The 22,807-nt window shown below is 49.6% G+C and overlaps 12 protein-coding genes across 12 annotated transcripts; 7 read left to right on the top strand and 5 right to left on the bottom strand.

Annotated features, from left to right (window-relative positions):
• Positions 1-473: 473 nt before the first annotated feature.
• PHATRDRAFT_39360 (predicted protein) lies at positions 474-1,931 on the top strand (the record flags this gene model as incomplete). Its single annotated transcript, XM_002183422.1, has 1 exon — positions 474-1,931. One exon carries the CDS (start codon positions 474-476, stop codon positions 1,929-1,931), a length of 1,458 nt encoding a protein of 485 aa, XP_002183458.1.
• Positions 1,932-2,426: 495 nt separating this feature from the next.
• On the bottom strand, positions 2,427-2,936 carry PHATRDRAFT_15338 (predicted protein; the record flags this gene model as incomplete). Its single annotated transcript, XM_002183300.1, has 1 exon — positions 2,427-2,936. A coding segment is annotated over one exon (510 nt), but the record flags the coding sequence as incomplete, so codon positions are not given.
• Positions 2,937-3,754: 818 nt separating this feature from the next.
• On the top strand, positions 3,755-5,325 carry PHATRDRAFT_54952 (predicted protein). Its single transcript, XM_002183421.1, has one exon. It carries the CDS (start codon positions 3,887-3,889, stop codon positions 5,132-5,134), a length of 1,248 nt encoding a protein of 415 aa, XP_002183457.1. The 5' UTR covers positions 3,755-3,886; the 3' UTR covers positions 5,135-5,325.
• Positions 5,326-5,382: 57 nt separating this feature from the next.
• On the top strand, positions 5,383-8,645 carry PHATRDRAFT_39357 (predicted protein; the record flags this gene model as incomplete). Its single annotated transcript, XM_002183420.1, is given in 3 exon segments — positions 5,383-5,438; positions 5,458-8,536; positions 8,631-8,645. The coding sequence occupies 3 exon segments, from the start codon at positions 5,383-5,385 to the stop codon at positions 8,643-8,645; spliced, it is 3,150 nt and encodes a 1,049-aa protein (XP_002183456.1).
• A 298-nt stretch (positions 8,646-8,943) lies between these two features.
• Positions 8,944-10,101, bottom strand: CsdB (selenocysteine lyase; the record flags this gene model as incomplete). The annotated part of the gene is made up of 1 exon (XM_002183299.1): positions 8,944-10,101. A coding segment is annotated over one exon (1,158 nt), but the record flags the coding sequence as incomplete, so codon positions are not given.
• A 423-nt stretch (positions 10,102-10,524) lies between these two features.
• On the bottom strand, positions 10,525-11,227 carry PHATRDRAFT_48802 (predicted protein). Its single transcript, XM_002183298.1, has one exon. The coding sequence runs from the start codon at positions 11,210-11,212 to the stop codon at positions 10,742-10,744; it is 471 nt and encodes a 156-aa protein (XP_002183334.1). The 5' UTR covers positions 11,213-11,227; the 3' UTR covers positions 10,525-10,741.
• A 284-nt stretch (positions 11,228-11,511) lies between these two features.
• PHATRDRAFT_48801 (predicted protein) lies at positions 11,512-11,942 on the top strand. The gene has a single exon (XM_002183419.1). The coding sequence runs from the start codon at positions 11,558-11,560 to the stop codon at positions 11,912-11,914; it is 357 nt and encodes a 118-aa protein (XP_002183455.1). The 5' UTR covers positions 11,512-11,557; the 3' UTR covers positions 11,915-11,942.
• Positions 11,926-13,979, bottom strand: PHATRDRAFT_48800 (predicted protein). The gene is made up of 2 exons (XM_002183297.1): positions 13,344-13,979; positions 11,926-13,081 (listed from the first exon to the last, which is right to left on the bottom strand). Exons 1-2 carry the CDS (start codon positions 13,879-13,881, stop codon positions 12,069-12,071), a joined length of 1,551 nt encoding a protein of 516 aa, XP_002183333.1. The 5' UTR covers positions 13,882-13,979; the 3' UTR covers positions 11,926-12,068.
• A 348-nt stretch (positions 13,980-14,327) lies between these two features.
• On the bottom strand, positions 14,328-17,526 carry PHATRDRAFT_48799 (predicted protein). The gene is made up of 2 exons (XM_002183296.1): positions 15,794-17,526; positions 14,328-15,720 (listed from the first exon to the last, which is right to left on the bottom strand). Exons 1-2 carry the CDS (start codon positions 17,258-17,260, stop codon positions 14,509-14,511), a joined length of 2,679 nt encoding a protein of 892 aa, XP_002183332.1. The 5' UTR covers positions 17,261-17,526; the 3' UTR covers positions 14,328-14,508.
• Positions 17,527-17,876: 350 nt separating this feature from the next.
• On the top strand, positions 17,877-18,850 carry PHATRDRAFT_48798 (fucoxanthin chlorophyll a/c protein, deviant). The gene is made up of 2 exons (XM_002183418.1): positions 17,877-18,122; positions 18,248-18,850. The coding sequence occupies exons 1-2, from the start codon at positions 17,970-17,972 to the stop codon at positions 18,692-18,694; spliced, it is 600 nt and encodes a 199-aa protein (XP_002183454.1). The 5' UTR covers positions 17,877-17,969; the 3' UTR covers positions 18,695-18,850.
• Positions 18,851-20,466: 1,616 nt separating this feature from the next.
• Positions 20,467-21,832, top strand: PHATRDRAFT_29861 (predicted protein). Its single transcript, XM_002183417.1, has 2 exons — positions 20,467-21,376; positions 21,479-21,832. Exons 1-2 carry the CDS (start codon positions 20,543-20,545, stop codon positions 21,815-21,817), a joined length of 1,173 nt encoding a protein of 390 aa, XP_002183453.1. The 5' UTR covers positions 20,467-20,542; the 3' UTR covers positions 21,818-21,832.
• A 206-nt stretch (positions 21,833-22,038) lies between these two features.
• Positions 22,039-22,724, top strand: PHATRDRAFT_48795 (predicted protein). The gene has a single exon (XM_002183416.1). It carries the CDS (start codon positions 22,081-22,083, stop codon positions 22,657-22,659), a length of 579 nt encoding a protein of 192 aa, XP_002183452.1. The 5' UTR covers positions 22,039-22,080; the 3' UTR covers positions 22,660-22,724.
• Positions 22,725-22,807: the final 83 nt, after the last annotated feature.

Genomic DNA, 22,807 nt, shown 5'->3' with positions numbered 1-22,807 from the left:
CCCCCCAGTTAGCTCCGTGTACTTGTCCATTCACAGTCAATCGAAAAAAAATGAGGCAGATGCATACACAAGGTACATAGAATCGTTGAGTCTTACTTAAGCTCTTATCTAAGTCAACATATAGATCTAGAGGGAGTTCTCTCTTCGAACAATGACTTCTTCCCGTACAGGTATCACTCTAGATTTGTGCAGCTCAGGTGTGTTCTCTATTGTCCAAGGCACAACAATCAACCTCGATAAACGGATTCACAATAATCTGAAATACTGAACCGACAACAAGAAGTCAGGGACGCACTTCCGCTCAACCTTTCGCATACGACAACCAACAGATAAGACAAGTGGGAAACACAATAAAGTCGAAGTTAACGGAAACACTTCGAGAATTATTTGCGGGCACCACTGCATTGCTCATTCCAGCAAAATTCAGTTGAGACGCCAATAATTGATATCGAAACACAGTATCGTTACTACCCATGAACCATCCCCGGCTGGAAGAAATTGGAAGTGGAAAGTCTTTGCTTGATGTAAGCGGTATTCCAATTTCCACAGCCTGTTCTTCGACGCCGTCCGCTTCGCTTTCGGATGAAGAAAGGAAAGCGTCATTCCGCGATCGCTTCGGGCCAGACCCTGAACCAACAACAGAGAAACGAGCTTGTAGGCCTTTTTCTGTTATGCGAGGGCGATCCGGGCGTTTTGAAAAGCAGGCCCGAGTTGCTAGTACTGCTGAAGAGTTGGCTATGTGCCTTCCCGATTCGCCGCCAACTCTTGGAGGCTCTCCAAAGCTGAAAAAATCCTCAATGTGGAGTACACTCTTTTCTTCTAGTGCCAGACTGGAAGAATCTTCAGCTCATCGCCCGACGTCCTCTGCGTGGATTACTGCAATGCTTCCACATCGTAAGGGTGCTAAGTCTTCTCCGTCTGGTAGTAACATTTTGGCTCGATCTTCTACCGCCTTTTCTAAAAATGAGGACGATGTACGTTCCACTGACCGTGAGTCACTTGTGTTCAAGAATCAGCCGCTACATCGCAAGGTCATGAAACGTGAAACCTACACAGTGGAAGAAGACACGCAAACGCGACATCCGAAAGCATCATTTTCCCGTCAGAATGGTTCCTCGGTCGCAAAATCCCCGCACAGTATTGCCCCGTCGATCGTAGAACAAGACGCATTCGATCAATCCAGGTCTTATCTTGGTTCTCCGCTTTGGACCCCTGATTCTCCGAACTCCGAGAAACACGACCGATGGACACCGCCACACAAGAATACGGGATTGTTACGGAAAGAATTTGGAATTGAATCTTCCCAAGAGCTCACTTGGCTCAAGCACCCTCTTCGAGACTTGCTGGGGAAATCAAAACAGAGTAACGAGACAGAGCCGAGGCATGCCATGGGAAAGAAGCCTTCGCATGACAACTTTCAAGTACAAGATGGCGATGGAGGCGCGTTCGGCCTCCAAGGATCGTCCGTTCTTCTCGGTAACAGGCTTTCACAGATGCGTGCAGCGGGCGATCCAATTTCACTGAAAGTTACATTATCATTGGATAAGGATCTGAAAGATGAAGATCTCAACAATGTAGGCAAATTGCTCTCACAATTAGAGCAATATCTGTCAATTGCACCAAGACAAGGACACTTTCTCAATCAGCACTTTTCTACGAAGAAAATATTCAATGAAGCCGGAAGTATTGACCGTGAGTCAACGGGAAAACATGACGCAATGCGCCAGAAATTGTTCGAGCTGGAAGCTGAAATTGATCGTACCGCGTTGGAAAGCGCAGCCGCAGCTATGTTGCTCGAGGGGTGCCAGGATGAGAAGTTATCGGATCACAACTTGATGGTTGCTTCTTCTCCGGTTGCTGCGTCTGAGAAGGATTCATCCTCGTTAAGTAGCGATGCCGATGAACTTGTCGCCCAGCCCGCACTCTTTTAAGATGTAACCGAAGACGGGAGCGGTGTTTTGGTCTCCATTAACGATGCAAGTTCCTCGAAAGAAGTGTCGGATCAGCAGGAAGATGCAAATCCTCCTCTATTTACTTCTATTTGAAGTGACCGTGAATTGCTTTGCAAGTTATCCAATGATGGGATGCGGGATGAAGCCATTTGAGACTAGAGGATCAAGCATTGTAGCGGTCGGCTTAGGCACGGAGACAAATTGACCGAATCATGCAGCATTCGAGTTGCTATCCATTGGGTATTCATCAGTTCCACCAAGAGCTCCATCAGTTGGTTCCAGACCGACAGCGACAGTCCTTTGCTTTAGTTTGTGCACCGTATGTTCCTATTAAATAATGGGTAATATATAAAAAATTGCTGTTTTCCACGAGTCGACCAGTGTCGGTAACGCCCGTGACACGTTCCAACAATAGTGAATTTGCTGGGCCAGGCCATGAATGAGTGACAGAATGTATTGTCGTGGTAGTTTGTGTTACGCAATGGAGGTGGTGTGCGCCGACAGTAAGACGTATTCACGGGTGGAGGATCCAAAGGTCAAGACGTCCCCTCGTTTCAGTTGGTAGTACCGGGCCGGATCCAGTCGGACTCCGTTCAAGAAGCTTCCGTTGGTCGATTCCAAATCCATCAGGTAGGGTTGACACGAACGGCGTGGACCGTCGGGCGACGGCACCGCGCGGTACTGGAGGACCGCGTGTTGCGACGAAATCGACGCGTGTGCCATAACCACGTCACACACGTCCTTGTTGCGACCCATGAGGTACGCCGATTGCTTGGCAATATGCAAAATATCAATGGGATCGTCGTTCGTGTCCGGAGCGGCCGTTCGGAAGACGTAAAGTCGCCATTGGGTATTGGGTGCCCGCGCTTCGGGTGGTTCCCGAAATTTTAGCACGATTCCTTTGTAGACGTTGCCACTGGCGTTGGCGGGATCGTTGGCCAGGGCACCCGAAACGGCAAAGTTGGGTTTTTGCGGTTCGGGTGGTACGGGGGTGGTACCGACGTGGGGTCGTCCCTCCGATTGTCCAGTACCGGGTCCGTAATAATCGTTTGGCGGAGGAACCGGTGCTTCATCCCGGATTCGTTTCGCACCGAACCGGTGTCGCTCACCAGCGGAACCACTGTCGGATCGATGGCGGACCCGATCCGGTCCAACCCGTTCACGGGTTACCCCCACAGTCTTTTCCTGCTCCCGCATTTGTGCCGACTGCAAGAGTGCTTGCAAGGCTTCCTGATCCGACACGGCAGCATTACTTCCTGCTTCACCGGCATTGAAGACAGTGTTGTTGACGACGGCAGGTGCCGGCGGAGATCGTGCGTCTCCCCAACGACGTCGCCGGTGGGGTCGATCGGATTCGTCTACCGGCCTACCGATAGTTCGATCAGACGATTGTGCTCCTGCCGTGTTACTTCTGTCCGTACAACTCATGATCTAATTTCTTAATTCAATACTTACAGTACCCCCCTTTAGGCAATCCACGCACAAAAGTGACCCCGCAATCGAAAGGGAGGACTCTTGTAACAAGTCAACGATTTGGTTTTGGTTTTGACAAGTGTCGGGAGCGGTTCTTTATCCCGCCTGAAAGTCGAGTCCGGAACGTGACGTATGAATCGACACCGGCAGTTTCTACCTGTTTTGTGGCGCCAAAAATTGCAAGTTGAAGGAAATCTGCGTCGAGAAGAAAGGGGGGTTTGTGGGTGCGTCGTACGGGTGTCGTATATTCGAGCCATACGCGGTTTGGAGGGAGGGGACTCGAAAAGCGAGATGCGACAGACACGGACTCGCATCACACACCCGGACAAAACAAAACAAACATAACGGTGAGACCGAACCGAACGACGGGTGTTGTCTACCTACCTACTTACCTACCACAAGGCTGTTCCCCGTAAACGTTGTCGACCCGTCCAGAGTGTTTCATCGACAACTCCTTACGTATGAGTCGTTCCTGTTTGGTAGTTACGACGCTCTTGCTGGCGGTGCTCGTTGCTGTGAGCCTGCCAGGCTCGACGGATGCCTTTGGCTCGGTCCGGATCGTCGTTCCAAGGACCAGTGTTCCCATGCAATCAACAATACCGCCGTTACCTTACCGGAGCAGTTTATCGTCATCCATGGCCACGGCTGTGAATGGAGGAGACTCGTCCACTGCTTCGACGGCGAACGGTGCACACGATGATGCGAACAACAACGAGACGTTCACTCCCAACCTCAACATTCGTCTGAACGTATCGGAAAAGGCCCGGACCGTGACGAGTGTGTGCGTCTCCGGGACCCTGTGTACCGTATCAGTACACGAGGGTATTGCGGGAGCTCCCTTTGGCTCGTTCGTCGATTACGTACTGGACGATCAAGGTAATCCGGTCTTGCTCATGAACGAAATGAGTATGCACACTATCAATATTCAAAACGCGGCACAAACCCTCCTCGATGCCAGTGGCACAGCCATTGGACCGGGCCCGTCCATGGTCACGCTATTTACCCAGCTCGGTTCCGGGACGACGTCTCTCAGTCCGCCGCGGACCGCGGCCGGCGGCGCCAGCGGTACCGCCAAATCCAACAATCTACAGGACGTTTCACGTTGTTCGTTGACGGGAACCCTGTACAAAATCGACCCCGCAGTGGATTCGGACGTCGATGCCATCCGTATGCGGTACTCACTGACCCACACCTACGCCGACCAAGTCATGGACAGTCCCAAATTTGCCTTTTACCGATTGGTACCGGAAAAAATATACTTTGTGGGCGGCTTTGGCGTCATGGCCAAGTGGGTGGATCCGGAAGACTACGCCGCGGCCGCGCCGGATATTCTGGCCAAGGAAGCCTCCGCGATCGTGGCCAAGCTCAACCGTGAACACGGGGAAGACTTGCAAAACACCGCCCGGCATTTGTTGCGGGTGGAAACCCCGTTGGAAGACATCCGCGTCACCAACGTGGATCGACTCGGCGTTGATCTACGGGTCACGTCCCAAAAGGGATCCCGACGCAACAAACTGCAAACGGACGAATTCCGTATCGGCTTTCGCATTCCCGTTATTAGTGTCGAAGACGCCAAATCAGAAATCCTCAAGACCTTTCAAGAAGCCTGGGAGATTGGTAACGGTATGGATTGGGGCGAAGCGAACGGGAGCGACGGTGCCGCTACCTCGGTGCCCATTCTTAAAATTGCGGCCGACGGTTTGGAATAATGCCAGCGCGCAGCCGCCGGCAAGGTAGGGTTATTGCCCTGGTGAGCGCCATCTAACGAAAGACGTTCTACTTCTTTTTTTGGAATGAACCAACACGGGATATTGTACTTCGTAGGAGAGCCATTCGGCATTGGGACCGTTTGGAATAGGTGGAAACTAGCGTATAGAATAGGGCCAGGGTTTGTCGTAGGTAGAAATTGGTCTGTTTTGTGTCTGCCTGTCTGCCCCGGAGCGCAGACCTGTAGACCATGGCGACGGTGCATGCACTCCTTGTCAAGTCGTCGTCCTTGTTCACACAAACCAAGTCTCTACGGCTCCCACAGACTGTTCGCGACCACCAACTCTCGACATTGGTATCCACTCCACTTTAATCCTTTTTCAGTAATGTCGACTCCAGTCAAGTCACCGATGAAGAGCGGCCACAAAGCAGCGACTCTGAATCATATTTCGCTGTTGACGCCGTCGTCTACGGAATGGTCCGTCGATGCCGTAGGAATTTTGCCACAATCGCTCATGCCATTATCTACGTCGTCGTCTTCGAATGCCGAGTCGGCTGTTTTGGTAGCGTCTCGCTACGGCGCGTGGTCCCTGATTGGTAAACGAGAACGGGACAGTAGCCAACACGTCAAGATGGTCTTGTTCGTCTGGTACTCGTCGCCGACGGCGTCCGTGAAAGAGCGAGCGTTGCAAAAGCAAGTACTGAAACTTTCTCATCCGCATTTGTCGACTTTTGACAGCAGCAGCGGTAGTAGTTGTAGTAGTGCGGATCCTCCACCACTCGTACAACTCGCGACGAGTCCGACCAAACCGGAAGAAGTCTACGTATACGTTGCTAACGTGGTCTCGGGACGCATCTTGACCTGGAAACTATCGCGCCCCGATCTCTCTCGGGTATTAGCACCGCCTCCTGCAGCCGTTACATGGCTGGATGAATTGCAATCGGTAGAGGAAGGGGCAGAAACCTTGACGTCCCTGTCGGCGACCTGGAACTCCGGCATGACAACCCCCTTCCTCTTGGTCGGTACCTCGGCGGGCCACGTCTACAGCCTGCAGCAAACACACGTACCGCTGGCAATACAGGTGCAACGTGTCGCAACCTCGTCGCTATTCGGATCCATCAACAGCAACAGTAACGGTCTATGGGGCAGTATTCTTCATTCGATGATCCCCGCAAGTCGGAGTGCAGCCACTGGAGATGCCGTGGTCACTACGCTGCTTCACCCTCCGGATGATGCCAGCAGTAGCAGTAACTATACCCAAGGCATGTTTCATGTGTTGACCAAGTCTGGTCGGTTACAAGGGTGGCGTACGCACAAACCTACCGAAAGTCCACATTGGATCTTTGAGGCTGGTCCGAAGCCAATTGACCTAGTCGCGCTATTACACGACAAAATTAAGGCACCCGCAGTACGCAGTCTTCGCGTCTTGCAAGCAGCGATTTCACCACAAGGACACCATCTTCATTTACTGGTGCTAACGGAACACGACGATGATGAATATCGTTTGTACTGGAGCGTCTTGACCATGGGTAGTAAAGGCGGACACGGTGATTTTGCCAAGGAAGAACCCACCCTCACATTGACCACCGCACACTGGTTGGATCGATTTTACGATCCTCGCAGTGTGACGGTGGTCGGATTGATCGTGGCTGCCAATAATACTGCCTACGCTGCCTTTCAAAGCCCAGGCAGTGCACCCATAGCCATGGCTCTGTGCGGACAAGATAACACATTCGATGCTATCCACGAATGCGACCTCCCTGTCGGTAATATTCCTGCATTGATAGTCGATACCATGGTTCCCGATAAAGTGGTATACGGCTGTGCCGTTTGGTCTATTAGTGGTGCCAATGTACGTATACAGTACCGTCCAACAACGGCATCACCGGCTCCGTCGACTGTTCCACACGGCTCTACCTCGCGAAGCCGTTCCGCGATTGCTACGTTGACCACTCATCTACAATCCGCCTTTTGGAACTATTATCAACATCCGGATCGGTCGGTTCGCCTCCCCCCTTCCCTGATTTCGGCCAACATTGCAGATTTGCAAGAAGCGGTAGTCGGCGTTGGTTGTGCCTTAGCATCTCGTCAACAAGCACTGTCGAACGTCTTGGAGTGGCATTTGGCATTTCTGAATTTGCTGCAACTAAGTGGCCTGTACCGCAGCTTGCCCGAGGTCACTCAGTGGCAGCTTTTGGCCATTGGACAAGAGTTGACCGTTGCAGACCGACTAGGTTCCTTGCCCTCGGACATGTCAACCAGAATCCCATCCTGGCAATTGGAAGCGTTGGAGTCAAGACCCTGGCAAGGTCTGGGGCCTTGGTTCGGAGATCTTGTGGCAAAACACTTTGGAGCTGGGCAAGATCGCCAGCAAGCACTTGTGGAATGGCTAGTAGCCATGTTGGAGACAGCCGAAGGCTACCGTGAAGAACACGGTCAAAAGACTTATTACTTGACGTCAGGTAGCCGAATACCCAAAATGTCGAGGATTGAAGAAGTGCCAATTTGGACGAGTCAGATTGCTTTGCAAAGAACTCTACTAGGGTTGTTGGAAAGTTGGCATGATGGTGGCTTCGTCGGGCACGGTGGGCAGGCTGTGGTCTTAGCAACCGGTATTCTGCAGTCATTTGGCGACACGTACGCCTCTGTGCCGACCGAGGAAACCAAATCGACGTACGCAAATGCACAGCGAATGACGATCGGACTGCTACGTCGCCAAATAAACCCACCAAACGACGTCGTAGCTTTCCGTCTATCCGTCAAACACCATTCCTTTAAAGGCGTGTGCCAGATTGCCTTTGATCACGAAAAGAAAGAGGACGCGGAAGAATTCTCCGTAGTTCCATTGTTTACCGAGTTAGCCCACGCGAAGGACATTTCTACCAGTATGTTGTTTCCGGCATTTTTCCTGTATTGGCATTCGCAACGCCAACATTTTGGCCATGTCCTCGACTATGGTCAATACTGTCCTGACACGTTTAGGGCATTTTTGGAAAGCAGCGAAGAATTGCGTCCGTATCGGTGGATTCAGGCGGCGCGGGCTGGGGATTTCGAAGGCGTAACGAACTCATTACTTCGCAATGCGGAGAAACCGGAAATTTTGTTGCACGATGCCCACCTGTCCCTTAGTCTGGCGAAACTTGCAAACTCTGTAGTAGAGTCTGAGTCCATGGATAAGGAACTCGCGGCGAAGCGCGCTCGACACATTGATCAAAAGCGAGAATTGGTTAATGCTCAAAACGAACTCTTTGATGAGACCGCACCTAGCTCTTGCCTCTGGTCGGCCGAACGTCTACTCAACTACGCCTATGACAGGGCGAATCAGGCCAAAGATGCGGAAGACAAATGTCGAATCTATTTCACGGCCCTAGCAATTTGTGCAACGATGGAAGAAATCGATCAAGTAGAAAAGAACGCTTCTCACGTGTGGTTCCGTGTTTTGCAAACAGAACTGGACTGGTGGAACAATCTGATTCAGAGTGCTACTGATTTGACAGATACAGATATACTGAGGACAGTGAAACAAGCAACACTTTTTGGGGGACTGCAAACTTATTGCCTAGACTGCCAGGACGACCAGTCATGGCAACACGTTCTGTACTCGGATCGCATTGAGCACCAAGTGTTGGAGAGTTTTGGTATGGAATTTTCGGCGCCGATGCGACGCGTTTTACGAAGCGTGGTCACATTCATGCAAAAAAGCTAAGACAACAAGCGCGAAACATCAAAATCTGTAGAAACAAACTATCGGATAGCTTACTAGGGCGTAGTCATTTTTCTCGCTTGCGCAACAATAATGGCGGATGCTTTATCCACTTCTTGTTCAGTTGTATGTGTCCCCAAACTTAGTCGTAGCGTTCCCCTGGCGAACGTTTCCGGAACGCCCATGGCTTTCAACACGCTTGACACACCAGAAGCGGAATGACACGTTGCTCCGGCACTCGCCGCTACTTGGTCCCCAATCGCAGCGAGAAGAGCACCACTGTGGATGCCTTTTAAGCCAACAGACAATGTGTTCGGAAGTCTATGCGCTGGATTACTCGGACCGTTAGTGCGGACCATGTCTTTGCCCAACCAGTTCTCTAGGTTAAACAACAGTCGTGTACGGAGCCCTTCCATTTTGATGCTGTTGCTTTTCCAGTCTTTCGTTGCGAGGGAGGCTGCCTCACCAAACCCAACAATATAAGGAACATTTTCCGTACCCCCGCGACGACCGTGTTCTTGCCCACCACCAATCAGCAGGATACCACGATTGTGTAAGGCACGCCCGTGCTGTTCGCAACAACCCGGCCGAACGTATAAGCAGGCGATGCCCTTGGGGGCACCCATTTTGTGCCCTACAATCGAGATCATATCGGGATGCCCCAAATCATCCAAATCGACACTTACTTTGCCCACAGCCTGAGCTGCATCGGTATGAAAAAGTATATTTGCCTTAGAGCAGTGCTGTGCCACTTTCTGAACAGGCTGCAAGGCTCCAGACTCGTTGTTGGCCAGCATAAGGGTCATGAGAATTGTTTGGGGTTGAATCGCGGCAATCATGGCGTCGGCCGAGACCATACCGTCGGACTGGACTGGGACGTACGTCACCTCACACACCTTCTCCTCCACCAATGCATCCAAATATCCCGAAATTGCCGGGTGCTCAACATTGCAAGAAACAATGTGTGGTAGCGTATGAGCACCGAATCTTGTGGAAATAAGCTTACTCGAAGACTGCAAGGCCAACTGGATGGCGAGATTGTCCGATTCGGTTCCACACGATGTAAACCAAATGGAAGACAAATCTGCCTCTGGTTGCCCTAACAGAGTAAGCAGTTGCTTTCTTGCTCGATCAACAGCTTGGCGAGGTTGCCTGTGAAATAAATGCCCGCTACTCGGGTTGCCGAATTGTGTCGTGAGGTAAGGTAGCATTGCTTGTAGAATTTGCGGGTAAACAGGAGTTGTCCCATTGTAATCCAAATAGATACATCTGGAAGTATCATTCGCACTTTCTTCATCGTGCAAATGCAAGGCATTGTCGTCAATGGCTGTGAGTTGAAGGGAAGCACGAGAGCGGTGCTCTGCACACTTCTGAGAAACGAAAAAGCCGATGGCGGCCCCAGCTACTGCCATTGTCGCAGCAAGTGTATACGATTCCGTTTTCGTCATCTCTTTCTAAAAGAAAAAAGGACAGCGATTCGATGAAGCCCACTACTGGGATCGTTTTTTGCAGTCGATCCTGAGAAATGGTCTATCCAAACGCGTATGTAGCATGGTTCTGAGGGGTTTCTAACGATCACCTTGGGTGCGTCATATCGAATTGGTAATTATTCCATGTAAAATCAAAGATGCGCATTCACAATCACAGTCAATATGAGATTTTTTTTCAAGCTATACGTTTAAAATATTCAAGTTCAAAACGCGAGCTAGACAGTTACAGTTGGCAAATTGGATTTTCTCCTCGACAAAGGCTTGTGAATAATGGATATCTCGAAGTCCAAATTTCATCATGTTAACTACGATATGAAGGTCGAAACGCACCATGCAGTCACCTATCGGTGTGGCTATGTGGCTCTCCAGATAAAGGTTCGAACACCCAACAGTGTTCGTAGTCCTCTCTATCGCTCTAGTTCTTTGCGAACGCCAAATCATCCAAAGAACCTCCGTTTAATACATTGACGTAACCCAAAGCATCCAGCACTTCTTTAGCTTTGGTCGCGCGTTTGCCAGATGCACAATATACTAATACCGGAGCCGATTTGTCCGGAATCAAGGCCTCTGATGCCGTAGAAAGTAGTGGGCATTCCTCTAAAGTACACTGTGCGTGCACCCATCGGGCCTTGCTAGGTTGAAATAGTCCATTTTCTTTGATTTCGTCCACGCCACGAGCATCAACGACCACAGTCTTGGGGTTATCCAACGCCGCCAAAATATCCGCCTTCGACGCAGTGATGACGCCAGGTGCCGCGGCCAAGAACGTCGATGACGGTGTCGTTAAAATCAGCGACCGCTGGGACGAAGGATGAGGGACAAAAGCAGTAGCCGGCTGGAATCCAACAAGCAAAAGAGCGGCGGCACGGCGTGTAAGCATAAGCATGGTATCCGCAAGGCGTGACTGTTTTATGGGAATCGTGTCGATTTACCTTATGAAGAATTGCCTCTCGTCAACGCCGGAGAATCCGAACCTCGTCGATGGAGTCGCATGGCCTTAGACAATTATTCAAACAGACGTTAGATTTAATCTACTAGGACAGAAAAACAATAGATAATCCATCAGAGGCCTATAGAGGCCTTGCTTTTAAGTTCTACGTAGGAATTCCCTGTAGGAACGCTCATCGTCGGTTGGTAAAAAGCGGCGGAGATAGCAAGATATTGCATCGGCATTGATTTGTTGACTGTGAACAGCCGTTCCATCTTCACTACTGTTAATCGGATCACGATTATGTCCGACTACAATACCCGAGCTGCTCAGTATAGCTTCAGTACGCCAGAGCAGGTTCAAGCCGCTCTCGCGGATGAAAGCACGTACGTGTTGGATGTTCGTAACGCAACCGAGATTGCTGCGGACGGAAAAATTGACCACGTTCGATACATCCAGAGTGCGTGCACTCCGGATGCAGCTCCCGAACTAGAAGGAAACGCCTCAAAATTGCTTCCCGAGAAGATCGCGACGGTTGTTGTTTACTGCAAGTCTGGACGCAGAGCATACAAGGCTATGCAGGTTTTGGAAAGCCAAGGATATATCAACGTTTTGAATGCAGGTGGATATACTGACATAGTCAGTAATAAAGATCGCTAGGACTAATCTCTAGCTGTATATTATTCTTACGTTAAATTTTTTTCTAGCAAAGTGTGGCTCATATGAGAGCCGTTCATCCCAAATGTCGGGATTTGCCAAATAAGTTCTAAATGTGAAGCTACGAAGTCCCACATTTTCCACAGAAATGAACCAACTAGGCGGTTCCATTGAGCCCATCAGAGCTGCCGCTTTCACTGCTTCCGCTTAAGCTGTTGCATGAGTCGCTGATACGCACAGCTTCCCGACCTTTTCCAACATTTGAATAAGCAGCAAGCTTGACCTTGCGGCGGGTACCATGGGAGCTGTCATTACTTACGACTGACTGTTGAGGCTTGACACGCAGCAACGACTGGTGAGGCGAGTTCTTGCTTGGAAAAGAATCGTTTGCCAGATCAGCATTACAATTGCTGTTCGCTTTGCCATTTTTCTCTGATGATTGTTTTTCACGGGGGCGCATGCTACAAACACATTCCGGGCGGTCACCAGCAAAGTGCACGACACCATTCAGCGTAACAATACTATCGCTCCCATCTTTGTCAACGAGTCGCACTTCCCACACACCAGAGCCCAACGGAGCAGTCTCTGAGTCCAGCTGACGGGCCGCGAGCGAATCCATGAAGGCAGCCTTGAGCAATCGCATGCTATCGTCGCAGATGCGGTCCCAAAAGGAGGTGCCTAGGAGCTCCCCACTTGAGAAGGATAGAAACTGTGACGCAGATTGCGAAACAAACAGTAGCTTCCCTGATGAATCGAATACGACAATTAGATCTGGAATAGATTTGAGAATCTGTTCCTTCCTCCTCAAATCGTCGTTCTCTTCCTTCAGTTCTTCCACGAACTGTTTCTTGCGCTTACGACTCAACTGAGCTGAACGACGATTTGCTGCGCGCTTTTGTTGCTTCTTCTCTTTTTGGGATGACGCATACACAGGCAGTGACGACTCCTTTGTATGAAAACTGGCATCTGACGCCTGCGGCGCGAGTACTTGGGGTTGCAATGGCAACGCGTCGCCTGCTTTGGAAACATTGGAGGAAGTTGGTGGAAACATTGTAGCAGACGTTTCGGAACCTGCATAGGAGATATTCGATAAGTAGTCTGTGATGTGTGGACCATTTACAGTTAGTGCTTTCGGCAGGACTTGCTTTTTGATGTCAGGGGCCTTGGAATCTAACAGGAAAACATGCAGAAAAGGGGAACATTTGTTATCAAAAATTGTATGACAAAGCGTGAAAGGGCCAATCAAAATCGATTTTCAGAGCCACGTCACGCGACTGTGTACCGTTTCATATTCGAAATGGCACATGCGTTTTTGCAGTTGACATCCTGTGCTAGCATGGCGGATTTTGGTTTGACGATGATATGATGCTATAAAGGATCATGTGGCGAAAGCATTTAAAGTCTTCCCATGCGTGTAGGTAGCATTACTCACCTTGAATATCAATAAGGTTTGGATTCGATTGACAATGAATGCCCCCAAGTACTTCCATAGCGGCTTGATGTTTCGTAGCCGGCATTCCAAGTTTTGGGTTCGGAATCCCGTTCTGAAAATAAAGCTGTTGATTCTGCCCTTGAGATTGCATGAGGAGTTGGTAGTAGGCTAAATTCTGCATAGCAAGTAGTATGGATGGATCCGATTGCTGCAAACCAGTCAAGAAGGCCAGGTTGGTGTTGCCAAGTGTGGTCTGGTTGGCACCAGTCGATATCCATTGCTGCACCGCGCTTCCTACTTCTTCGCCGGGATGTGCTTGTGCCGCAGTTGTCGAAGTAGAAGTGTTCTGTACGCCACTCGTGCACCCTGCATTTCCGATAGCCTCTTTCGTGCCCAGGAAGGCTCTGTTCTCATTCAGGTTGTTGCTGTTTTGTTGTGCACTGTTTGTATCCTGATTCGTGTTGGTACTAAACGTGTGCCCTGAAGACGAGCTTGCTGTCGCAATCGCCGCTAATGCCTCTAATCCTTGATTACGCATGGCAAGGTCTCTCACGTCCCTCGATCGAAACGAATCCGGTGAAGTAACTGTAAATTGGCAACCAGGTTGTTGCGGTGGAAGAGCGACATGCGTTTTAGATGCTTTTTGCCCTCTGGCCGGGGAGCCTCTAGTCTAGAGCGTAGGTCAGCTTTTCCGGAAAGCTGGAGCAGCCGGTGAGGAACATTGACAACACCTCAACTTTTAGAAATAAAGCCATCTGGTTTCGCCTATCTGCGTCCAATCAGGCAATCCTATTTGTATTTTGTTTAACAAAAGATCAGAAGTGGTTCGTGAAGACCGAGAACCCATTCAAAAGCCTTCCGCGCGAAGTCACAGTCAGTATTCCATCAAAAATTGTCATCACGAAGAAGAGAACATTTAAATTTGAATATGTTCAATTGTTTATAGGAAAACATACTGATTTTTCAAAAACCATTCGAAAGGTTAATGAGATCTAACAGTAAGCTTCTGGCGAACTTGAAAGCTATTTTTCGATTACAAATCGAAAGCCATAAAGACCGATGCTGATGTAGACATCAGACACAGTGGCAGATGAGGTACTAACAGTAAGTCGATCTTGCAAACGGTTGAGTAACAAACTAGACAATGGAGATATTGCCAGGGAAGTCAGATCAAAGCTCCTCTTGGAGTCAATACTTCTTGCTCATTCTTCAGTGATGGTTGGCGTCCTTCTGAGCTTTGTATTAGATAACGTTGAGCTACGGGATAGTGGCTTGATTCATCCAATTTGCTGTTGGCATTTTCATCAGTGCCTACTTGTGCCAGCAGTTCAGCTCGAAGTCGCTGTACTTGTTCCTTTAGCACCTGGTTCTCGTCTTCGAGTTTTCGAACTAAATCACTTTCCCGCTGCCTTGCGGAATCAACCATTGGGGGTCGTCCTATTATTCGTACTCGAGAATTGGAAAACACAGCTGACGAACTTGCTATAGACTCAACATCGTCAGGGTTGAGCCAGTCAACGTCGGGATTCAGCGCTCGAACTCGTGCTTCCAAGCGCATAAGACAATCGTCCAGAGCTTTTTCTAGTCGGATCATATCGCGTATGGCGTTTAGATAGGGCCATGCAGCAATTTGGCCGTACTTGAGATACCCCTCCATATCTTTTATTGTCGGATTGGAAAGAGATTTTAGACCAAATGTTTGCATTGTCGTAAAGCGGGGAACGATTGTCAGGTTTCCATAGTATTTTTGCTTGAAGATCTTGCTGATGTCCTGTCCGAAAAGTCGAGGAAAGAGTCCAAGTCGGCTCAGTTTGAGGGCACGGCTTCGAATGTCCCATTCTAGGGTTTGAAATAGCTGCCAGTACAAGCTTTTTTGGTTCGGATGATACTCTTTATTGAGAAATGGCAAAACGTGAAAATTTGTCTGTGAAACAATGAAAGACGATACTGCAAATAGAGTTGCAATTCGCTGGAACGGAAGATCAGCCTGAACGGAACCGTCAATCCACTCAACACCATCAACCTCGAACGGTTCCAACACTCCAGAGCTGTTTTTGGCAAGCAGCTTAGCCGGGGCCATGACTCCGGGAAGCGCGCAGCTAGCAGCAACCGCACTTGCTACAGTTACATGTGGAGTGGATATGTGGTTTAAGAGTAAGCGTTGCGCGGTTCCACCGCTTGCTCTGCTGGCCGACACAGTGATACAAACGTGCTTGCCTGTCCGCTCGAAAGCTTCATCGAAAGTCATGTCGCTATAGTAAAAGTCGCATGTACGTCGAAAATATGCACTGTCCACCAGAAGTTTGTGCTTCAACCAATATGCTGCCATTTCTGTAACCGGAGGAAACCATCGAATATTCTCTCGTCGTTGCTCGCCCTGAGTGAGAGATAGGAAAGTTAGGATACCATCCAGAGCCACCAGGCCTTAAAAATTCACATTAATGGCTTACTGTTTTGGTGAAATCGTCAACCACTGTTGGAATGCATATATTGTTATAAAGTTCCTCAGGCGTTTTAGTAGCACACATTGCGGCAATAATGCTACCTCCCGACGTTCCCGAAATCACCTTTATATCTTGGTATAGTTTTGATTCGAGCAGAGTTCGGATTATACCTAGGTGGTACATGGCTTGTGCTCCTCCGCCGCTCAACATCAGCGCTGTCCGACCCATATTTTGTTTCATCTTCCGTATCAAAGTTACACGTTCCAAAAGGTCATTGTGTTTACTGCTACTTTCGGCCCAGCCCGTGAGCTCCGCACTGCTGCTTCGAGATGACTCGTGCATATGTTTTGCCTCCTTTCCATTCTCACCTTCTGAGCACTGGTGCGATGATAAATTTTGTAGAACAGGCGCTTCCGCAATCCAGTCCAAGCCCTCCTCTACTTGTTGAAAATAGGCCCGGACCACACTCCGCGATTCATTCGTCAGGCCGTATTGACCCCGTTCGGCAACAGCTCGGGCGTTTTCAATCAATAAATCATCCAATTGTAAATGATTACGTTTAAGAACGCCTGAAAGCAAGTAACACAAGGATGCTGCGTTCGCGTCATTGGGTGTGTTCTGTGCCGAACGGCGGGCTTCGCGCAAGCGTCGCGTTGTGCTCACGAGTAAATCGGATAATTTCTCGCCCAATTCATCCACGACCACTGAATCCAAATCATCAATACTAGTACCGCGATTTTGGAATGAAGACGATCCTTTCGACTTGATTCGACGTTCATCGGCGGAAGCAAAACTTTGATTTCGCCTCAGAGCATGTTTGGCTGGCGAGTGTTCTACGGAAAAGGATCGATTCCGTGGAATCGGCGGCGGCAACGCCGTGTCCAGAGACGCTTTCTTGACAAGAGTCTGTTTCGAAATCACCTGTGCGTGTTCTTTGGACTGGATGCGTATCTGCAAAAAGCGTTCGTAGGTTTGCGCCTGTTCCACGTCTTGACGCCACTGTCGACGCCGGGATTTGCCACCCCGACGGTGCGTGGCGTTTTCTACTCCCACCGCACTGGTGGTTTTGTCAACAATATGCAAAAGCTGTTGGCGTAGCATACTGTAGGTTTTCAAACAGCTTAGTCCAAAAATATCGCAGGTGATCATGATGAACTGATAGGACACGTAGACGAGTTGGATCAAGCCGAACGAGACAGAAGTGACAATCCAGAAGATCCAAGCCCAGGCAGTGACCAGGGTCATGATGAGGCTGAGCAGAATAGGCCAAAAGAAGAAAATGAAAGCCAAAAGTGGTACGAGTGCGTTCCGGGGGATCTGAAAGACTCGTTCCGCATTGGTAATGAGCATACTCCAACAGTGGCCCACATTCGCCCAATACATAGATAGAGACGACCAAATAGAACTGGTCCAATCCAGCAGCCATTCGACGTATGGATGCAAATACGGTGGAACATCAATCAAAATCTCCATGCCGGTTTCGTCAACCTGAGATTTTGAGAACTCTAGTGGGACGTTTCTGGCAATCGGAAGGCAATTCTCTCGGCAATGCAATGTTGTTAATGCTGAACTAGCAGAGTCTCACTCAAAATCTAAGTTTCACCGACTCTTTCTTCCGAGCTAAATGATATTTAGGTAATTGTTGTTTGTGCATGCAGGAAAATTTGCATCACCTGTCTTGTCCATTTCGTGGACACTACTAGTGTCGCCGATCGATCGAAACGAACCTGGTGTGAAGCCAAAAGCGAAGCTGAAAAATGGACCATACTGTGGGTACTCAGAGTCATGTCAAAGTCAGTCAGTGTCCAAAAGTGAATCGACTCGTCCGGCGAAAGACGCGCCAAAAATAATATTAGTTTATATGTAATAATCATTCTAAATTCCCGATTCCTTGAAGATACCTTTCTCGCGATCTTTCGTACAAGCTGTCGTCGTCACGGGACGCCAGTGTCGTCACCCGGTATAGCCGCACGGTATCGCGTTGCCAACGAGTTCGAGCCCATCCAAACACGGCACGTAGTGAGAACACACGGCTGGCAGAGGAGCGAGCGAGTGAGTGAGTGAGTAGTTGGCTGTTACAGTTGCTTGCAAATATCTCGATGCCCGACGACTCGGACGTATCCTACCCCGCTCGACCCTCGTAAACTTTTTTTCGGTTGTCACAACGAACCCCAGTAGCACCATGAAGACTTCTGCCATTGTCGCCATTCTTGCCGTCAGCGGCGCCTCCGCCTTTACTCCCAATACCAATGCGCCCCAACAATTGACCAAGGTCGGCGCTACGGCTGAGCTCGACAACATGCTCGGTGTCGATATCGAAACGGGCAAGAAGATTGTGAGTGTTCTGTTTGTCGTTTCGGTAGCGACTATGTAGGAATATATATCGAGGAGTGATATTTGACACTCGTCCAAGTGTTCGTACGCTCGCTCACCAATTATTTGCTGTTCTTCTGTTTCTAGTTTGACCCGGTCGGTTTGGCGCAATGGGCTCCGGCGGATTTCCTCCGCAAGGCCGAACTCTCCAACGGGCGTTCCGCCATGCTTGCCAACGTTGGTTGGTTCTGGCCCAAGATTGTGGGAACCTTCGATTCCCAGGATGTCACTACCACCGACCCTATCAAGGCCATTGCCGAAGCCGATCTCCAATGGTGGGCCCAATTCTTTGTCTTTTGTGGTATGCTCGAAGCCGTCAAGTACCGTGGTGAACTGGAGGGCAAATCCTACACCGGTGAAGGACCCGCCGTTATAGATTGGGCCAAGCAGTGGGATAAGCTGAACGCGGACCAGAAGGAATCCATGCGCTTGAAGGAACTCAAGAACGGACGCCTCGCAATGTTGGGATTCGCTTCCTACGTCGCCAACTACTACATTCCGGGATCCGTTCCTGGTCTGCCGGCTGGATTCTAAGTGACCTTCGTCGCTACCGTTTAACGCTTGCGGTAGATCGTAACGCGATTGCTATCTCTGGCTGCTGCTAAACTATGAAATGTTTAGATTGGTCGAGCGGTACTACATAGCCTGCGACTACAGACACGTAATATTAGGACGTAGACTATACCGTACATTGACAGTCCCGTATACAGAGCAACCTAACAGCCCGATGGTCTCGAAGAGCTCCTCACTACATTCCTTTTACGAAAACCATTTCAATGGGTTCGGAATGATCAATGGAGTGTCTATCAAATATACAGGAGCAAAGTAGTGAGTGGACACCCCCTTGATTTGTTCGCACTGACGAACAGGTAAGAAGCACTTACTGTCCACATAGGATGTAAAGCTAGGATCTTGTCCGTATCCGTACTTCTCACGATTTTTCTCGAAAGACTCTGGCATAAGACGACCTGTCGCCTGAGATTCGAAGAGATTCCACAGAAAGAGTGGACCTACCAATGCTAGGGCTACCCGACGATAACTCCAGACGCGCTTCCAAAGGCTTGCTTTCCCAGGTATAGGTTCAATCAAAGCTGGGGCATTCATGACAAAGATACCTGTCCACAGGAGCAGATTCCCGAACCAGTTGGGATGCTGGGTGATCGACCACACGCCAACGTCACAAAACTGACCTGGATGCGATTGTTTGAACGTCCACTTCTGAAAGTCGGCGAGTGATTCTATCACAAAACCGGCGCCGAACATACCCATACCTAGTTTCAGCGCTAGTGGGTTCCCGATGGCCGACGAAGTGGTGCCCAAGGAGTGCGGTAGCATGCAAAAGATGCCCCAGAGGGCCGAATAGAGCCAAAACCCGCCGGCACTAACCGGGCTAGCAAGAATATCGTCGAGGCGAGCGTCGTGGCCGGTTTGCAAGACACGGTAAAACAAGAAGCCCCCAAGTTTGACGCCGAAGGCCACGACTGCCGCCGAGCTCCATTGGACACGCTGTACAGTACTTCGGCGCAAAAGATCAGGCAAGGCAGCCGCCGCGAATGCACCCGTCCCCAAAAAGTCAACGTGATAGTGGATACTAGTCGTCAAAGAAATAACGTATCCAAGCAAATTGGCACCTAGAACAATCTTTTGACCCTGGAACATGGGACTGTTGTCGAACAACGTCGCCTTGACGCCACGGGGTGCGCTGTTGCCGCCTCCGCGAATTGGATCGGCAGGATTTGATGTTTGCGGAGGCATTTTGGGAGACGAAGATCCCTTACGCAACGACATGGACCGAAACAGAGATGTTGTCGTACGAGATCCCACGAAGGTCGCTGAGCAGTGTGATGGCATGAACGGAGACAACAAAGATGCTGCAAAGACGAGGCGCTGCATTCCGAGTATATTTCGATAGTTAAAACACACGATGAGAAGTCGTCGGCAAACTTGTCTTTTTTTGGTTATCCATAGAAACTAGCCAGAAACTCACCGTCAGAACTCCGTGCGACCATCGTTCCCTATTCCGGGTATTACATTTTACTACCGTTAGTATTCGAAATCGTTTGGAAACATTTCTGTCACATTCACAGTCAGTTCTACCTGTAGGCAAATTTGTCGCCCGTGCTAACAATAAGGATTTGTTCTTCGAAATTGTGACACAGAAAAAAATTAAAAGCGAGACGAGACTATTCCGGTCCAATCGAAATGTACACACATTCAAATAATGGAATCATATCTTGTATTGTATCCCAGCTGCTCGAGTCGAACCTCAGACAGTCGTTTCACGCGATCATATCTTGATTGTCATGCCAGCATTCTTATCGCATAAGAAATTGGACGAACGGGCCAGCGTTTAGTAGAGCCTTCTGGCGTTAAGCTTTGTCGATGACAGGCCGATCAACTTTGTATTTCGTCGTGCAGTTTATAGTTGCGGTAAATGCATTCAAAGCTCCTACCTTAGGGTCTCCGCAGGGATTGCGCTTCAATGCGCTGACCCGATTTTCCTCCAAATCCCATGACAGCGCATTGGAAACTGAGGCAACCTTGCGATCGATCACCTTTTGCAACTTGCCCAAGGAAGACGATCCCGATTTGCTATGCGATTTCTTAATGGAAATCGGTGCTTGTTCGACAGCGATTACCGACGCAGATCGAGGGACAGATATGGAACAGCCGGTATTCAGCGAACCCGGGGCTGACCCATGGCAAGATCGCCTCCAATGGACCGCACCCGTCTGGAACCGTTGCAACGTTACAGCTCACTTTCCGGCCAGTGCTCAGATCGGTGGAGTGCTCGAGATGGTAGCGGAGACGTTTCCTAATCAATACCCGGATCTGCAAGATTTTGTGCTAGAGACGCTTCCCAACAGGGATTGGGTGGTACATGTTCAAAAAGGGTGGCTTCCGATAGTGGTGAACGATAAATTCGTTCTGCGATTTCCGTGGCATAAACACTCGGACGTACAGAAGGTTGCCTGGAATTTGAACAGCAACGACTTTTTCGAACTCGAGTTACAGGGTGGAATCGCCTTTGGAACCGGCGAGCATCCGACAACGCAGCTTTGTCTAGCGTGGGTAGACCAAGTCATTACGGACAAACTTGAACAATCCAATGGTAAAATCCACCTACTAGATTACGGATCTGGCTCTGGTGTACTCGGCATGGCAGCTTGTATTCTTGCGCCACACCAAGTTGCTGCCATTGGTATTGACATCGATGTCGACGCATGCCGGATAGCAAACGCCAACGCCCTTAAAAACGATGTGAAAATGCGATCATACTTACCGCCGCTGGTAGAATCGGCCGACGAAACATCGAAGTCGCTGCTACTCAAGGCACACAAAAGCGCCAGAGAACATGTGGCGGAACAAGAAGGTGACCATTCCGCCAACCTTGACAGTCTCTTCCTACCCTCAGACTTAGAAGAAACAAAATATGATGTGTGCGTTGCCAACATACTGGCGGCGCCTCTCGTTACCTTGGCACCAGTCTTATACAGCATGCTGCTCCCTGGAGCAGTGCTAGGAATGAGTGGGATACTTCCGGATCAAGGAGATATGGTTGTTGAAGCTTATACCAAAGCGGGCTTTGCAAGCATGACAATACAAAAGGAACAAGGAAACTGGCTTTTAGTAACAGGCAATAAACCAATAATGTAGCGTTTGTTAAAATACAAGTACATACGTTATGTCCACGCCAGAAGGGAGAGACCTGCTAGTGTTGACAGGTTCACAAAGAAGCTTCCTGACTGTAGGTATCGAGAAACCCGGAGATGAATTGTGACCAGAATTGGCAGACATCCAGCTGATTTCAAACGTTTTGGTCTTTTTTTCATGTCAATGCGATGACCCGGCGAGCAGGACACAACTCGCCAGCTCAAAAAGAAACAGAAAACGAAGCAAGTTTGTAAATACGGGCTACCATGAAGATCGCCCAAGTATTGTTCATTGCCATTTATCTCACGGCAGCAACTCGTGCCCAGGAAGGTGCTTCTGCGGCCGTCGAGGTTGACGCCCATGGCAACACGATGCCAACCGAGTCGAGCGAGCCCGTCTTGACAGTCGCGGCCTGTGACGCCAGGATTGTCCAAGCAATGGAAGCTGGGCGAGCCGACGCGCACTCTTTGCAGGAACAAGCAACGACCTTGCAGCAGGAAATTCAGGAGGCGGCGGAAGACCGACAAAAGTTGCTGGAAGAGATGGAGCAGTTGCGCAAATCGTTGGCGGTGGCCCGCGCCGATATGGAGAAGTTTCAAATGGCGGCTGCTCACCAGGAAACGCAGACAAGAGATGCCGCACGAGCTTTGAAAGATTCGAATGGGCAGGCCTCCTCAGCAATTGCCAAAGTCGAAGTTTTGGAGAAGCAATTGGCCGAAGCCAAGGAAGAAATCGAAAGGCTTTCGTCGATTACTTTAGCCAAGCAGATACAGAAAGAACTCATGAATATGTGGCAGTCAATCCTGACCATGTATAACAAGTTGCTGAAGAAATCTGACGCTTAAATCGGTAGATATAGCCGTGTTGATAGAAAAGCGTATTTTGTTGGACCGGGGTAGATTGTTCCGGGAGTACGGAGTCCTGACTGGTCGTGCTTTTGGATGTGGAGCTGAAATTAAATACAGATAGTGCTGCACATCTCTGTGCTCGGTA

Source organism: Phaeodactylum tricornutum, chromosome 19 (genome assembly GCF_000150955.2).
Source record: "Phaeodactylum tricornutum CCAP 1055/1 chromosome 19, whole genome shotgun sequence".
Classification (NCBI taxonomy): Eukaryota; Bacillariophyta; class Bacillariophyceae; order Surirellales; family Neidiaceae; genus Phaeodactylum; species Phaeodactylum tricornutum.
Note: the sequence above shows the minus strand (reverse complement) of the source record. Positions and strands in the feature narration are given on the sequence as shown.

What these genes read in the sequence shown, in the direction of transcription:
- PHATRDRAFT_48801 (XM_002183419.1), top strand. Translation starts at nt 11,558, where the DNA reads ATGTCCGACTACAATACCCGAGCTGCTCAGTATAGCTTCAGTACGCCA.
- PHATRDRAFT_48800 (XM_002183297.1), bottom strand. Translation starts at nt 13,881, where the DNA reads ATGCGTAATCAAGGATTAGAGGCATTAGCGGCGATTGCGACAGCAAGC. An exon ending in AAACCTTATTGATATTCAAG is followed by an intron (nt 13,082 to 13,343) that starts GTGAGTAATGCT and finishes TTTTCCTGTTAG; the next exon opens with ATTCCAAGGCCCCTGACATC.
- PHATRDRAFT_54952 (XM_002183421.1), top strand. Translation starts at nt 3,887, where the DNA reads ATGAGTCGTTCCTGTTTGGTAGTTACGACGCTCTTGCTGGCGGTGCTC.
- PHATRDRAFT_48798 (XM_002183418.1), top strand. Translation starts at nt 17,970, where the DNA reads ATGAAGACTTCTGCCATTGTCGCCATTCTTGCCGTCAGCGGCGCCTCC. An exon ending in TCGAAACGGGCAAGAAGATT is followed by an intron (nt 18,123 to 18,247) that starts GTGAGTGTTCTG and finishes TTCTGTTTCTAG; the next exon opens with TTTGACCCGGTCGGTTTGGC.
- PHATRDRAFT_29861 (XM_002183417.1), top strand. Translation starts at nt 20,543, where the DNA reads ATGACAGGCCGATCAACTTTGTATTTCGTCGTGCAGTTTATAGTTGCG. An exon ending in CCATTGGTATTGACATCGAT is followed by an intron (nt 21,377 to 21,478) that starts GTCGACGCATGC and finishes GAAACATCGAAG; the next exon opens with TCGCTGCTACTCAAGGCACA.
- PHATRDRAFT_48799 (XM_002183296.1), bottom strand. Translation starts at nt 17,260, where the DNA reads ATGGAGATTTTGATTGATGTTCCACCGTATTTGCATCCATACGTCGAA. An exon ending in TTGACGATTTCACCAAAACA is followed by an intron (nt 15,721 to 15,793) that starts GTAAGCCATTAA and finishes TCTCTCACTCAG; the next exon opens with GGCGAGCAACGACGAGAGAA.
- PHATRDRAFT_48802 (XM_002183298.1), bottom strand. Translation starts at nt 11,212, where the DNA reads ATGCTTATGCTTACACGCCGTGCCGCCGCTCTTTTGCTTGTTGGATTC.
- PHATRDRAFT_48795 (XM_002183416.1), top strand. Translation starts at nt 22,081, where the DNA reads ATGAAGATCGCCCAAGTATTGTTCATTGCCATTTATCTCACGGCAGCA.